Source organism: Artibeus jamaicensis, unplaced genomic scaffold (assembly GCF_021234435.1).
Source record: "Artibeus jamaicensis isolate MK-2021 breed Jamaican fruit bat unplaced genomic scaffold, CSHL_Jam_final contig_519, whole genome shotgun sequence".
Lineage (NCBI taxonomy): Eukaryota > Metazoa > Chordata > Mammalia > Chiroptera > Phyllostomidae > Artibeus > Artibeus jamaicensis.
The window spans coordinates 43,107,623-43,122,145 of record NW_026521871.1 but is presented as its reverse complement, the minus strand read 5'-3'; the positions used below and the strand labels follow the sequence as shown (position 1 = coordinate 43,122,145).

General features: G+C 44.9%; 1 protein-coding gene across 2 annotated transcripts in view; it reads right to left on the bottom strand.

Moving 5' to 3' along the window:
- Positions 1–7,307: 7,307 nt before the first annotated feature.
- TGFBR2 (transforming growth factor beta receptor 2) overlaps positions 7,308–14,523 on the bottom strand; it is a 79,918-nt gene continuing 72,702 nt past the window's right edge. For both annotated transcript variants that reach the window (XM_037132647.2, XM_037132563.2), the window contains exons 6-7: positions 10,789–10,916; positions 7,308–8,070 (exon numbers count right to left, since the gene is read on the bottom strand). In XM_037132647.2, the coding sequence (XP_036988542.1) occupies positions 7,891–8,070; positions 10,789–10,916 (308 nt within the window). In that variant the 3' untranslated portion in view covers positions 7,308–7,890. The remainder of the gene's footprint in view (positions 8,071–10,788; positions 10,917–14,523) is intronic.

The following is a 14,523-nucleotide window of genomic DNA, read 5'->3' as shown; positions in this document are numbered from 1 at the left end:
TGACACTGCCGGCTGGAGAGGCCATGTGTAGAGGTTCTAAGTAACAGTCCCAACTGAGCTCCCAACCACCACCAACATTAACTGCCAGAGTGAGGCGTCTTGCATGTCCAGCCCAGCTGAACATGAGGTGATTCTAAACCCAGTAAGCATTTAATTTCAACAGCAAAAGAGATCATAGTGAGAACTGTCCAGCCCAAGCTCTTCTTAAATTCCTGACCTACAAAATTTGAGCTGGGTGCATTGGTTGCTTTAAGCCACAAAATTTTATAGTAATTTGTGATAATAACTAGAATACCCACAGTCATGAAGTAAAGGGACTTGGTGATAGGACTTAGACTGGAACCTAACTGCCCATTCTCACCCAAGTATTCCTGTGTTCCAAGGGAATGAGGCAGGCATTGGAACAAGACATATATACATATTCACACTCATAGTTTATATCTGAGTTTGGCACTGGTGTGAAATTCCATGATATTGTTTTAGAGACATGAATTGCTCCCTACCTTGTGTCAGGGACTGTTAAACACAGGATGGCATCAAAGGAGGATTTAGTGGATGGGAAAAGAGTTTTTAACTTTGACTCAATCTCATATTCATGGAGGAAAAAATGGAATTGTTGGAGAAACAATTGGTGTGCAAAAATATGTGAAGTCATTGATCCTTCACATGATCCTTACATGATGTTTACATGATTTGTGCATGATGTTTTCATGACTATATAGTATAAACATCACATTTTTGTTGTCATGGAAATATGAACTGAAACCAACTAAAATCTGTGAATCTGTCACGGTCATTTTGGGGAATGCCTCAAATGGACGAGGGAGAGAGTCTTGGGCTCATGGTCTTTTTATCTTGGAAGAATTCCTATCAGAAGAATTGGCTAAAGCTCTGTTAGTGGGTTGGATGATGGTCCTTAAAAAGATCTTTCCAAGTCCTAATCTCCAGAACTTGTGTTGTGACCTTGTTTGGAGAAAAGATCTTCGTGGATGTAATTGAGTTAAGGATCTCAACACGAGATCTTTGGGATTATCCAGGTGAGACCTAGACCCAATGACCTGTGTTTTTATAAGAGACAGAGAGAAAAAGAGAAGAAGGCAGTGTGGACATGGGGGCAGACAGTGGAGTGGTGTGGCTACAAGCCAAGAAACGCCAATGAACACCTGGATCCAAAACAGCTGGATGTGTTGAGCCCTGGACAACCCCATCCTGATTATTCTCTAGACATGTCAGACAGAACAGGGCCTTGCCTTGACAGTGAAAACCTTGATTTTGGACTTCCAGATGCCTGAACTGCGAGGGAATAAATTTTCGTTGGTATAACCACCAACGTTGCGGCCATTGGTCACAGCAGCCCTAGGAAATGAATATGAATGCCTTGAGGGAAATTTGTAAGAGACCTGGAGGAGCAGGGCCACCCTGTTGGGTCGGCTGAGAGGACCGAGCACCACGTCCATACGGGCAGATGGGGGACAGCTGTCGGGCTGTTGCTAGGAATTTCTCTGCAAAACCCACACATTTCTGGCTTCAGGCTGTTTTACTCTAACAGGGGTCACTGACTAGGACATCCTGACCACAAACTGTTTGCTTATATGTATCTGTCTCCTCTGCTAGATTTTGGACTTCCGAAGGCCAAGAGGCTTCATTTCTCCTTTCCATAAAAATTTCTTCAACACCTGTTGTTCTCTGTGCTGTGCTAGACTCTAGGACAAGGTGCTGAGTCACACATGGTCCTTGCCTTCAAGATGCAAGCAGACCTTGGTGGCTTTGCATTCAGCTAGTGTATGTTGGATGAAGGAAATAAATATGGATAAAATGAGTGGGGAGGAGTGAACAGTTTTGTACTGAGGGAGACCTGGGTTCAAACTGCATAAACTTGCATAAGACTTAATCTTGATTTCATACCTGCAAAATGGAGAAAATAATACCTGGCTACAGAGTTGTTAGAATGATTATCGTGCATATAAATAATGACACTAATCACTGAGGGTCTAGCGTTCCAGCCAAGTTTCAGTGTACACATCCACAAAAAAAGCTAAGAAATTATATCTTGCATTAATAGTAATTAGTACTTTTTCTATGTGGTTTTACAAATGAGATATTTGATTTTTCTCCAGCTTTCTAATGTAGGCAGGACAAAGTAGAGTCTCGGATGGGTTAAAAGAGCAAGAGGCCAGCATCACAGAAGAACAGGGGGGTGGACAGACAAGCCACAGGCTAACACCCCCCCGGGTCCCCGCACTTCCCACCCCAGCCCGGCCACCACCAGCAGGTGAAACAGCCCCCAGGGGCGAGGCATGGTCTGCTCACAGCCACAGGTGAACATGGCTCCTCTTCCTCCAGTATCCACTTCCCCCAAGATTTTGGGAACAATGTTAAACTATTATAAGAGCCTCATTTCAGAGTAGAGTATAAAAACTTGGTAATAATAACTAATGTTTATGTGCACAATTCTCTCTTCTTTTAACCACTTTTAAAACAGGACACTCTATTCTTTCCTTCCTTTATTCCTTCCTCCTTCCTTCTATCACCTTCCCTCTAATAATGATTAATAGTTTGCCATTCTATTCCCTTCTACTTTTTTTAGCAAGACTCTATTTAAAAAAATTAATTATAATCAACCTATAGTATTATATTACTTTCAGGCATACAACATAGTCACTAGACATTTCTATAACTTACAAAATGAACCCCCAGAAGCCTAGTACCCATCTGACCCCATGTATCGTTGTTACAATACTATTGACTATATTCCCTGTGTTGTACTTCACATCCTTGTGACTGTGATTGTAACTGGCAATTTGTTCTTCTTAATCCCCTTCCACTTTTTTTACCCAGATCTCCACCCCACCTCTCCTCTGGCAACCGTCAGTCTGTTCTCTGTATCTATGAGACTATTTCTGTTTTGTGTCTTTGCTTTCTTGGATTCCATGTAGAAATGAAATCATACGTATTTCTCTTTCCCTGGTACCTCTTTCTTAATGGCGATTCTTATTCCTTTCCTTGGTTGGTCCCCATTCTACACCTTGAAAAACCAAAACAAAGTCCTATCACTCGTCAGTGGCAGAGGTTGGGTGTGAACCAAAGTGCCTGGCTTTAGAGGTCCCAGGTTTAACCATGTTGATATGACTATTCAGACAAACATGAATTTCAAAGGCAATTTTTCTGACGACCCTAGGGCACCAGGGCTGTGCTTATTCTGTTGCCCACCACCTCGGGCTTGGACGGAGAGAGGACTTTGAGGACAGTCGCAGAAGCACTGTGCTGCGTGGGCTGCATGCACAAGTGATTTTTAAGGATCAAATGTGTGCGTGTGTGCGTGTGTGTGCAGAAAGAGAGCATTTCACAGTGTAGGTGATTTTGGCTTAATTAGACTAGGACGACTATTAACAAGTTACTCTTAAATGCCCCCGAGATCAGGAGGTGTATCAGAGTTGAATTACAGCGTCTGAGGCTGATTGGCAGGCCATGTAATGTGCGAAAGCAAGTTCATGATCTTGCCTTTATGGGCACAGTTTGCAAAGTAGGCCTGAAAGCCGTGTCCCCAGACCCATGGTCTGGAGCTATAATTATTGAAGTAAAAAAAACCCCACCCCAAACTGAAAGCTTAATTGGAAATGTGATAAGCAACAATTAGGCAGCCTGTTTCAGGAAGAAAATGAACTAAATGAGCAGATGCCAACTCTAGTGACTTGTGAAAAAGGATGGACACTCGTTGAAAAGAAAAGTTTTCTGTCAGTCACCTAGGAAAGGGATTTCCCTCGGGACTGCGCTGCTGGGACATCATTTGCAGAGAGAACTTAAAACAAAACCCACCACTGAGTGGAGACTCCTGGGCACAAAGAGCCCGCATTCAAACCTTGCCGACCGGTGCAGGGGACCACATCCCTGTAGAGGGCACTTGGAGACTGACTGCCCACTGGGAATGCCTCTGACCTTGAAGTAGCAAGAACTGAAATAACCCTGGCAAAACGGAGCCGGCAGAAGTTAGACGACCTTGGCTCCTGTTTTGGCCGAGGCTGTTGGGCTGGAGCCCAGAGTCTGTGCGCCTTTGAGGAATGACTTTCCTGGGCTCCCTGAGGGCCAGGCCCTCCCGTCCAGGGCAAACTGCATCTTCCTCCTGTTTCAGAGGCTAAGGAATTGGACCCTGGGACCCTGGAGCCTTCCGGAGGCTTCCTCTTGCCCTCTAACTACAGCTTCATCTCCTCTGCAGGAGGGAGTGTGGGCTCTGGTGCCTGCCTGACTGCCTCAGTTTGAGTCCCGGCCCAAACTGCAGGACTGTTAGCAAGGCCTCGCCAGCTGCCTCAGTTTCCTCATCTCTAATATGGAGGTAGGAGTACCTCCTAAGTCTGTGGTGAAGATTAAAGCCAATAAAGAAAATAAAAACAGTTTGGCACTTATGGAGTGCTCAATATATGTTAGCAATGAACATGGATTTGCTCCCTTGTGCGGGGCTAACTTCAATCACTGATATTCACATCCCCTGTAGTTGCCAAAAATAAGCACCATTATGTACTTACTGCAGTTAAAAAATCAATGTGAGTTTTGTAACTCGGCGATAGATCAGGTAATGATATTTGTGGAGGCCTAGGCTTAATGTGTTTATTTTTTTTAATCCATTAAAATAAAAAAAACAGACCCATCAAACTAATGTTTTTAAAGGTTGGCATACTCTGAAATCAACTGAAATACCAGTGCACATTTCACACGCTAGGCAAAGGCAGTGCCATTCACCTTCCAGTGGTTCTCTCAGCAAGAATCTACACGACACTGATCAGGTGGGTGAAGAGCAAGTTGGGCAACAGAAATGAGAAGGTATCTTCCCTGCCCTCCCTGAGCAAAGAGATGAGTCCTGGAGCATTTCGACATGGCGAGGAGGACGGGGCGGTTGCTCTCATCCCACTGGGCAGGCCAGTTCCCCCAGGAGACAGCATTGAGTAGAGAGAAGAACCAAGCATTACTCCAAATTACTACTCCAAGTGATTCCAGAGTCTCATCTCGAGACAACTTGGCTTTCTCATGCTGATTCTACCTCTGTGAGACCACAGGCTTCTTGCTTGAGTTCTCCAAGCACGATTTCTCCCCTGGAAAATGGGCATTCTGCCTGGCTCACGGAGCGGGTGGAGGCTTAACCCTGCTGCCTCCACACCTACTCGGTGAAGGTGAGTCTGCCTCCGGTTCTTGATCCTCACTTGGGACAGAAACCTTCCTGTTCTCCAGGCTTGTAGTGCATCCCTTGTCCTTCTGCAGGTGGTTAATGCTCTCTAGGATTTATCTCAAAATCTGCTTCTTTGGGAAAGCAGGTCTTGGCATACTAAACCAACCTATACTATAATAGTGGCCAATAGGTATGAAGGCTTTCCAAGGTTGGGACACAACTCCAAGAGCCTTGCATTTATTTCTTGTCACAACAGTATCTTGTGTAGGTGGAGGCCTGTTAAAATCCCATTTGAAACTGAGGCACGAAGAAGTTATATAATTTGCCCAGGTCACAGAGCTGGTACCTAGAGGAGCAGGTAACTCCTAAAGTTAGGACCCAGTAACATTGCCAAGCCATTAGCTAAGATAGGTGTATCACTAATACCCACCATAGTACAGGACCACATCATCTAGCTCAGTGATTTCCAATGTGACATTGGCAATTCCAATTTGGTGAAATTTTTGGTTGTCACGGCTGTGGGTGTGGGTGCTACTGGTATCTACTGGGGAGGTCAGGGATGCTGTTATACAACCTACTATGCAGGGGACAGGCCCCTCCCCAAACAATTGTCTAACACAAAAATGTCAGTGGTGCTGAGGTTTCGAAGCTCAGAGATAGGCACTATTATCTTAACTATTCATCACTGTAACTATTAAGAACCCAGCTGAGAATTCAGAAGCCACAATATCTTCGATTCCAAATCAGACAGCTAAAAGTTGGAGCAAAAACCCCACACATACCTTGTCACCAGAAAGTCTGTAAGCAATGACCTGGAGCCAGCTGTCCCAGGCACGTCTGCCTGGTGATGCAGATAGGCTAATTACAAGGCTCAGGTGGGATACCTGCCTCTCTAGAGAGGAAGAGGGAGGAAGCAGGACACCTGGCAGAAGTCAAAAGATAGTCAGGAGCCAGCTGGCAGCCCAAGGAAAGGAGAAAATAGGAGAAAGAGGCATGTGCTCTTAGTAGTGTCCCTGGCTGTGTCAAGGCCTGGGAGAAGCAGTCATATGGATGCAGACAGCTTCCTGAATGGAGGGGAGAAGGGAACAGACTTGGATGGCTGCTGAGAGATGCGGAGTGACCCGCCAGGGCCTCAGGATAAAGGGCATGCCACCAGTAGCATCTGCAGCATTTCATTATTGAGCTTCCATGAATGCTTTTTTTTTTTTTAAAGGGATCTAAGACTGTCAGTTGAAGAAGATGATGACAATAGAAAAGTTAAAGAGGATTTGTTTTGTGATATATTTCTACATAAACTGCAAAATAACTGAGTGGGGGCTAAGGGGTTGTTACTATAAACAGGAACAGGGGCTAAAGGGCTTAGCTGTTAAGAGGAGACACAGGAGGCAAGAAGCTGACCTGAGTATTTTTGCTTTATTCAATCTATTAAACATTTTATTTATATAAAAGACAAATGATGCACAGTATGAAAATAAGTGCTTGAGACATTTGATATAAAAAGAGTATATAGCATTCACATTCCTATTTTAATACATGAGTACGGTTGAAGTGTTCCATAAAAGAATAAAACTTTCCCTTTATGTATAGTAGTAAAAAAAGTCAGTATTTTTAGGAACTACAGGTTATTCCTTGGTCTTTTTCTTGAATAAGAAAACAAACAAACAAAACAAGCCACAGTATCATCTGATACTACATTCCAGTTTATGCTGACCATCACCCAGAAGTGATAAAGCTCGTATGAATCATCAGTGGACCAGTATTCTAGAAATTCACCACTAGAGGTCAATGAGCAACAGCTGTTGGGATGGTGGCAACAGCCTCAAAGTGCATGAAATTTCTGGGCACTTCATGGTATTGCCGCCAACGGGTCCTTCATGGTCTCAGCCCACCCCACAGGGCAGGGTGCCTAGAAGTCCCACCTGATCCCAAACTTCAGCACGTCTGATAAAACCCCCATGAGATGAGATCTTCCAAAATCCAAATAGAACTGATTTGACACTGCTAGTCCCTCTCTAATATTCCTATTTGGCTGAAAAATAAGTAGCTTCAAAAACTTTTTTTTTAAAGAGATTATTTGCAGCATTAACACTTGTTTGTGGATAAACAAGCTTCCTGTGCTGTATTAAAGCTCATTCTTTGTTCTTGTCCCACACGTAAGGAACCGTATTGCAAAAGCGAGTGCAAAGTGGCCGTGGCAGGCTCTGACACACGGAGCCGTTCTCCTAATGCAAAGCGCCTCCTCGCGTAGTCAGAGAACCATCCGTCCGTGTGTGATTGTCAAGTGCTAATGTTGTCATGGATCCTTTCTTCTGCACACAGCTCTGGAACTCTCCAATCAAACCAATTTCCTGGGAATATCTGATCTTTTTCTTTGTCTCTTTCCAGAGTATGGCTATATATAGATATAGATATATATATATAACATAGCTATTCCATATTTATATACAGGCATTAATAAAGTGCAAATGTTATTAGCTATTGTAAAGATCAATCTCATTTCCTGAGGAACTGCTAACACAGCTTATCCTATGACAACGTCAAAGGCATAGAATGCTTCATGTCACCCACTCCCTGTCACTGTTGTTGCTGCTCAGTCCCACAGCCTACAGGGAGGGGAGTGGGTCCTGCTATTCCAGGAAGCATCCATTGGTTTAGGGGCAGCTTCCTGCTGCCTCCGTTCTTTGGCAACAGGGGTGACCTCTTTGGACTTGGGCCAGCCTGCCCTGGAAGAGCTATTTGGTAGTGCCCAGCGAGCCATCTTCGGGAATCTTCTCCTCGGAGCAGCTCCTCCCCGAGAGTCTGTCCAGGTGCTCCAGTTCGCTGAAGCGCTCTGCCACACACTGGGCCGTGAGACGGGCCTCTGGGTCATGATCCCAGCACTCGGTCAGAGTCTCACACACCATCTGGATGCCCTGCAGAGGAAGAGAAGTCCACAGGCAACATGAGTTGGTGGGTTGGTGGGCTCCGCGGAGGGCAAGGTGGTCTGCTGACCTTGTTTGCACAGTACAAGCCAGGTGCTCTGAGCACATGCCGACAGAGCGCCCACAGCATGAGGCCGGCCAGTGGCATGTTGGCTGAGGACACTGTGCAGGTGGCTGTGCACTGTCCTGGGTACAGCCTGCCGTGCCTAGTTGCTCTGGTACCTTTAGGTCACAATAAGTTGTGAAATGGAGAGATAGCGCAAGGGCCCGCCAGTAGGCCTCTGGGAGACAGCAGCATCTCCAGTGCCTGAAAAGTTCCATTTCATGCCTTTCCCCATTTTAGCTGCAGTTTCAGCCTTTCTTGCTTAGAGCAGTTTTGGTTCACAGCAAAACCGAGTGCGAAGTACAGAGTTCCCACATCCCCCTTGCCACCGCCCAGTCTCCTTCACATCAACAACTTGCATCTCTGTGGTACATTTGTTAAAACCAATGAACCAACGTTGACGCATCAACTGAAGTCCATAGTTTACATTAGAATACACACTGCATGTTTGACACATATATAATGACATGTATCTACCACTATAGTATCCCATAGAGTAAGTGCACTACCCTGCAAATCCCCTCTGCTCCACCTGGTCGCCCTCCTTCCTCCCCTTCCCCCAAGTCCCTGGCAACCACTGATTTTTGTACTGTCTCTGTGGTGTTGCCTTTTCCACAGTGTCTTGTGGTCAGAACCATGTACACATTTATGTTTTAACAGAACCAAATACCCCAGGCAGTGGGACGTCGAGGCATGAGTCTGGTTTTGTTTTGTAAAGTCCACAGGTTTTTGCAGGGTGATCTGGAAGCAACTGCCAAGGACGCCCTCTGTTCTGCCCCACACCACTCCGACATCAGGCCGGACCCTGGGATGCAGCTGTCTGTACATCAGACCTGCCTTTTCCCAGGGTCACAAAGCCTGTTTAGGAAATGCTGCCCAGTACTGCTGCCTGGGTCTTCTTTTAGGGCCCTCGGGTTCATGTAGTGTTGCAAATGTTTTTACTATCGCCCGAGTCCTTTTGGGAAATAGAGCAGGCGGGGCTTAAATAGATAGCCTGTAGGCAGAAACAGAGTGTGCCTCTGACCTGCCAGGCAGGTGGGCCTGGGGGTGTGGGTGCGTCCGAACTCTGCCCTGAGGACCTGCCCTCTCCTTGTGCTTGTAACTTTCCTAACACACCTGGGAGCCTCTCTCCCTCCCTTCCTGCCCTGTGAGTGATCACGTTCATGATGTTGAATTAATTGTATAATTCACCTAATTGACAGTATTGATTGATGGCCCTGTTAAGAGTGGAGTGTTATTGTTGGTACACAAGTAACATTTATTTTATTCTGACACTGTAATTACAGGCAGTAAATTAAATTAAATATTAAGCATTAACTTGAAATCAATAGGGCAACAAATCTCATTAAGAGAAAAAATGTATTATGCAAATTCTTTCCAGAATTTTATCATCATGAATAATGGCTTCATTATAAGAACTGTACAGCTTAGGAGGCAACTGCGTTTGAAAGAAACTACACTGGTGGCTTTTGATTTCAGAGTTAACACAAAGCACTCTTGCATTGTCAGAGTCCAAGAGGCCTTGCTCAAAAGCCTGGGAAGCCCTGGGCTGCTGCCACATCATTAGGTTTTGTCCTTGGAAATGGCTCCAGGCCAGGCTTCCTGCTCTATCGGTCTTCCCGGTCATGCCTGACTTCTTATTTCTGTTTCTTATCTGGATTTGCCTCACCCTCAGGAAAACCTACGATTTAGCCCCAGCCTTCACTGGATAAGGGAATTCATCCAAAGCAGGCAACCGAAAGTTTTCTGTAGTGGAAAGTTCAGTTCTGTCACTGACACAGGGATCACTGTCCCTCTCGTGCTCTTTCCTGGCTGTGTCACAGGCCCCTTGTTTTCACATCCTGTCACTTTGTTCTTTTTCCCCTGCCCACTGCCCTCATCCAGGTGCCCCCAGAGAATCTGGATAGGTCTCCTTGTAAGTCTGAACTACTGCCCAGCAATGGACGGCTTTACCTACTATTTCTGGAAAAGAAGTAAAAAAGGAGCCGTAAAGATGTTCCCAACACATAGAGTTTCTGTTTGTTCATTTGCATCTTGCTCCTCTTTGGCCCTCTTCATTCCTGACTGAGGAGCTGGGCTCCTCTTTCTCGGCTCGGTGCACCCAGCCTACACAACACGCCCGCCCAGCCTGCACAACACGCCCGTGCACGGCCCCAAGCACATGGCAGTCGCCTCTCAGTCCAGCCGGCTGACACCCTCTGCTCATTTCTCTCTGCTAAGTATTTCCTCCTACAGCTGAAAATTTCCAGAAGAAAACATGTGGAACCAGAAAGGAACCCAACATAAGGTCCCTGTGGAAAGATCTGGCACTGAGTAGCAGAGGCCACAAACAAAATATTTTAGCTGGAACCAGGGGGCTTGGACAACATGACAAATGCCCTTCAAACAATTATTTGTGGGCTCTCTTTGAACATAGTTTCTACCTGCCAGTTGGAACTTAAAATAACAGGGTCAGCCCCACTTTGTTGAAATTTGTTTAGAAACAAAACCTAATTGGATCACAGAACACAGTGGAACCCACCCTCAGACTGAAGCCCGGTAGCCCAAGATTCTCTCCTACCTAAGAGGTCACCTCAGATGCTTCCCTCACCAAAGTCACCCCTTACCTGGTGGTTGAGCCAGGAGCTGGGGATTTCTGGTCGTCCCCGATCTCTTAACACATTGTCCTTCATGCTTTCAACACAGGGGTGCTCCCGCACCTTGGAACCAAAGGGAGGCTCATACTCTTTCACTTCTGTCAAGAAAGCAGACAAACAAAGGGCCATCAAGGAGGGTGTGTATAGCTGGTGGACAGGAGCATGTTGGGAGGTCTGGTTGGAAGGCATGAGGCACTGCGGGTCAAAGTGTATCCATGATCACTCTGAGCACAGTTGTTAATAATCGTGGATTAAAGCAGGAAGGAAGGGTGGTTGTGGAGGGAGCTTGAGAAGTATTCCACAGATGACCACTGAGTGTCTGCTATGTGCCAGGTGTTGGGCTGACCAATGGGGACAGAGAGGAGAGCAAAAGCAACAAGGTCACCAAGCTTACATTTTAACACAGACATTCTCAATGGGGCGATGTTGCCCCCATGGAGCAAAACTGGTTCCTGGGAAGTAAAGACAGGCTCACATATTATAATGCTTTGTAGCCCTACAAGGGTCCGTAGTACATCAACAGATTGCATATGTGGTGTTAGAGTTCATGGCGATATTCAGCCCAGAAAGGAATGAAATTCTGATACATGCTACAACACGGATGGGCCTTGGAAATGTTATGCTAAGTGAAATAAGCCAGTCAGGAAAAACTAAATATTGTATGATTCCACTTATATGAGGTACTTAGAATAAATTAATTTATAGAGACAGGACACAGAACAATGGTTGCCAGGGTGAAGAGATTGAGTGTGAGTATTTAGTGGGCTATACAGTTTCAGCTGGAGAAGGTAAAAAAGTTCTGGAAATAAATAATGGCAATGGTTGCATAACATTGTGAATATACTTAATGCTAGCAAGTGGTACATTTAAAAATGGCTAAAATTATTTATATTGTGTATACTTTCATGGGAATTAGTGATTAAGAAAAAAATGTCTACAAAGGCTCCTTAGGATAGCAATGATGGGGGGGGGAGTTTGCAAAATGCTGTTAAGATGACAGAGGGGAGAGATTTTCATAGCATTAACAGACAAAATTTTAAAAAGTACTTTTCCTTCAATGAGACACACTCTAAAGAAAATAATAGAAAATGATGCCCTTTGCTAGGGCTTCGGGTTGCAGCCAAGGTCAATTTCTTTATAGAAACTTCCTTGAATAGCCCCCCTGCTATTCCTGATCAGATGTCCCGGGCAGAGCTCTGGTGTAGCATCTGTTATATTTAAATATAATCACCTGCTTATTTGTGTCACCCAACTAGACTGTGAGCACTTGAGGACAGATTCAGAGTTCCTCGCTCATTCTTACACTCTTGGCACCTGTGAGAGGGCCCCCCATACAATAGGCTCTCAATATATATTTTCTGAGTGAATGAAGGAATCAGTAAGAGAATGAATGAACTGCAGATCTTCTCCAAAGTAGCAGTGCATGAACTCTGGTTGGATATTAATGCACTAGTTCAAGTGGGTGGACTAATATACCTGTCAGGGAGGCACAGGACAATTTCAAAGAAAATACTCCATTACAAAAACATGTTTGAGCTAAAAGGGGAGAGTGGGCTAGATTGAACATTTTTTCTCTCAAGGTACTAGGACCTTTGACTTACAGCTTTAAAGTAATCCTACTTAATGAGTAAAACTTTTCACTCATTTGCCCTCCCAGGCTAAGAATCGAAGAAGCTTTCAAAGCAAAATGACCTGTTGAAAAGTGATAGCTTGTTCATGTTTGTTTGTTTGGGTTTTCCCCCTTTTCCCAGAACCCTACTTGCGTACTTATATTCTTCAGCCTCAGCCAAGAAGGGCAGGATGTTTTCTTTTTACATCATTTGAAATACAGAGCAATTTGGAATAAAGGCCATCCATTAGAATGAGATGAGCACAAACCACCCTTCTGTGTGTCCACGGCATTTAACCCACACTGCTCCTGGGCTGAGATCTGAATTTTGATTTGCATGCTATTCTTATTTCTTTCTTCCATTCTCTTTCCTTCTCCCAAACCGTAAAGTCCCAAGGGAGAGGCTGTTTTGTGTTTTGCGATTGCCCACACAGTGCCTAAAGTTGTGCCTTATACATAGTAGGCTTTCAACAAATATGGGTTGGGTTGAATTTAAGCAAAAGCAAAAGACTGAGAATCAGAGCTGGTTTCCAGGAAGGGTTTATTCTGAACTAATTCTCATCGTTTATAAGATGAAGGGACTGAATCGAACCATGTCCATGTCCCCTCCAGAGTTACTTTGTAACCCAATCTATTCAAAGAACATGGTACCCTCAAAGTGCCATGCTTTGAGTTAGGTGTACTATATTATACTATACTATACTATAGTATACTATACTATACTATACTATACTAAACTATACTAAACTATACTCTGATAGGATTTGTATATCATCTCAATCCTTCTTAGATAATGTATCAGTCCACCGATTCCTCATTTCCAACTCTTTTAGCTGTTGTAGTTGGTGTGGTTGGTGCCCTGCTCAGACCCCTTTACCCAGCTGAGAGCACCAGACTCCAGCTGCCTGCTGCAGGCCTTCAGTCCTAAGGGCTCACATCTTTACCATCTCTCGATGATTGCCCTCAGCTGATGTGAGCTGCCTACCTTAGAGATTTCCAGAACATAACAGCTTTACCCCCAGGGGCAGCCTATAGCGAAAGGCAAGTTAATCTGTAAGTTTTAAGAGTCTAACCCTCATGCCAAGAGCTCCTCACAAGATCAGCTGAGGCTGGACCTCTCTCGAAACTACAGGTTTGTGAGCTCCTTCCTCTTCCTGCTTCTCTCACCCACACTCTAGTGAGAACTTATTCTCACTGGGTCATTGCACAAATATCTTTGTTAGACTCTACTTCTGGTAAAGATGGCCTGAGACAGCTGTCAAGGAAGTACTTTCTCCTTTCTCCCAAAGTCAGTCTCTGACCATCTGAAGATTTGCAAAGTCACCCGAGGAAGCCTTGCTGTGGCCTCTTCTGGAGAAAAGGAAAGTAACTAGCCCATCCACAGTTCCCAGAGCACAAGGCTCAGAATAGGGAGGGGAAAGACCATAATCAGGGGAGAAAAATGCTGGGATCAGAATCAATCCCAGGTTTTGATGTCATGGCTGAGATTCCTTGAGAACAAAGAAAAAGTCTCCATCATTGAGATTATAACCAAGGGAGAGTTTATTTCATTTGAAGCCCCAATCTTCAAAGTCACAAAAACCACAGCAGCTACTTTGATGGCAAATTCTATGGGGTCCGTGGTGTATGGGTGAGCGTTGGGAGAAGATGGGACTGGGCAGCAGGTATGGAAATGTTTTTTTCTTAACAAAAAGAAGTCATGAATGCCTCTGTGGGAAAGGAGATAAAGGCAGTAATCCTTTCCCAGAGCAAAGAGAATTTTAACCGCATTACTTCCTACTTTTCCTTAAACCTTGGCAAGTTGTGAGATCCCCTAGCATTCTTGAGGGGTACAAGGCTTGCTCCATCATTGATTGTGGGAGATTGTCTAGGGAAGGAAGGTCAAGGGTAGCCAGAAAGGGGCTGGCAAAGAGACTGACTCCCTGAGCCACACTGGGAGAGTATGAATAGCTGAATCTCCTGCCTCCTACTAAGGTTAGAATAGGCAAGTCTGGGGCAATCATCATTTGACCCAAATGGGCAAATTCCCTTGCCAATACATACTGAAGTAGTCTTTCAGATTATAAATGGGGATGAAGATTTAAAGTATGTTTCTT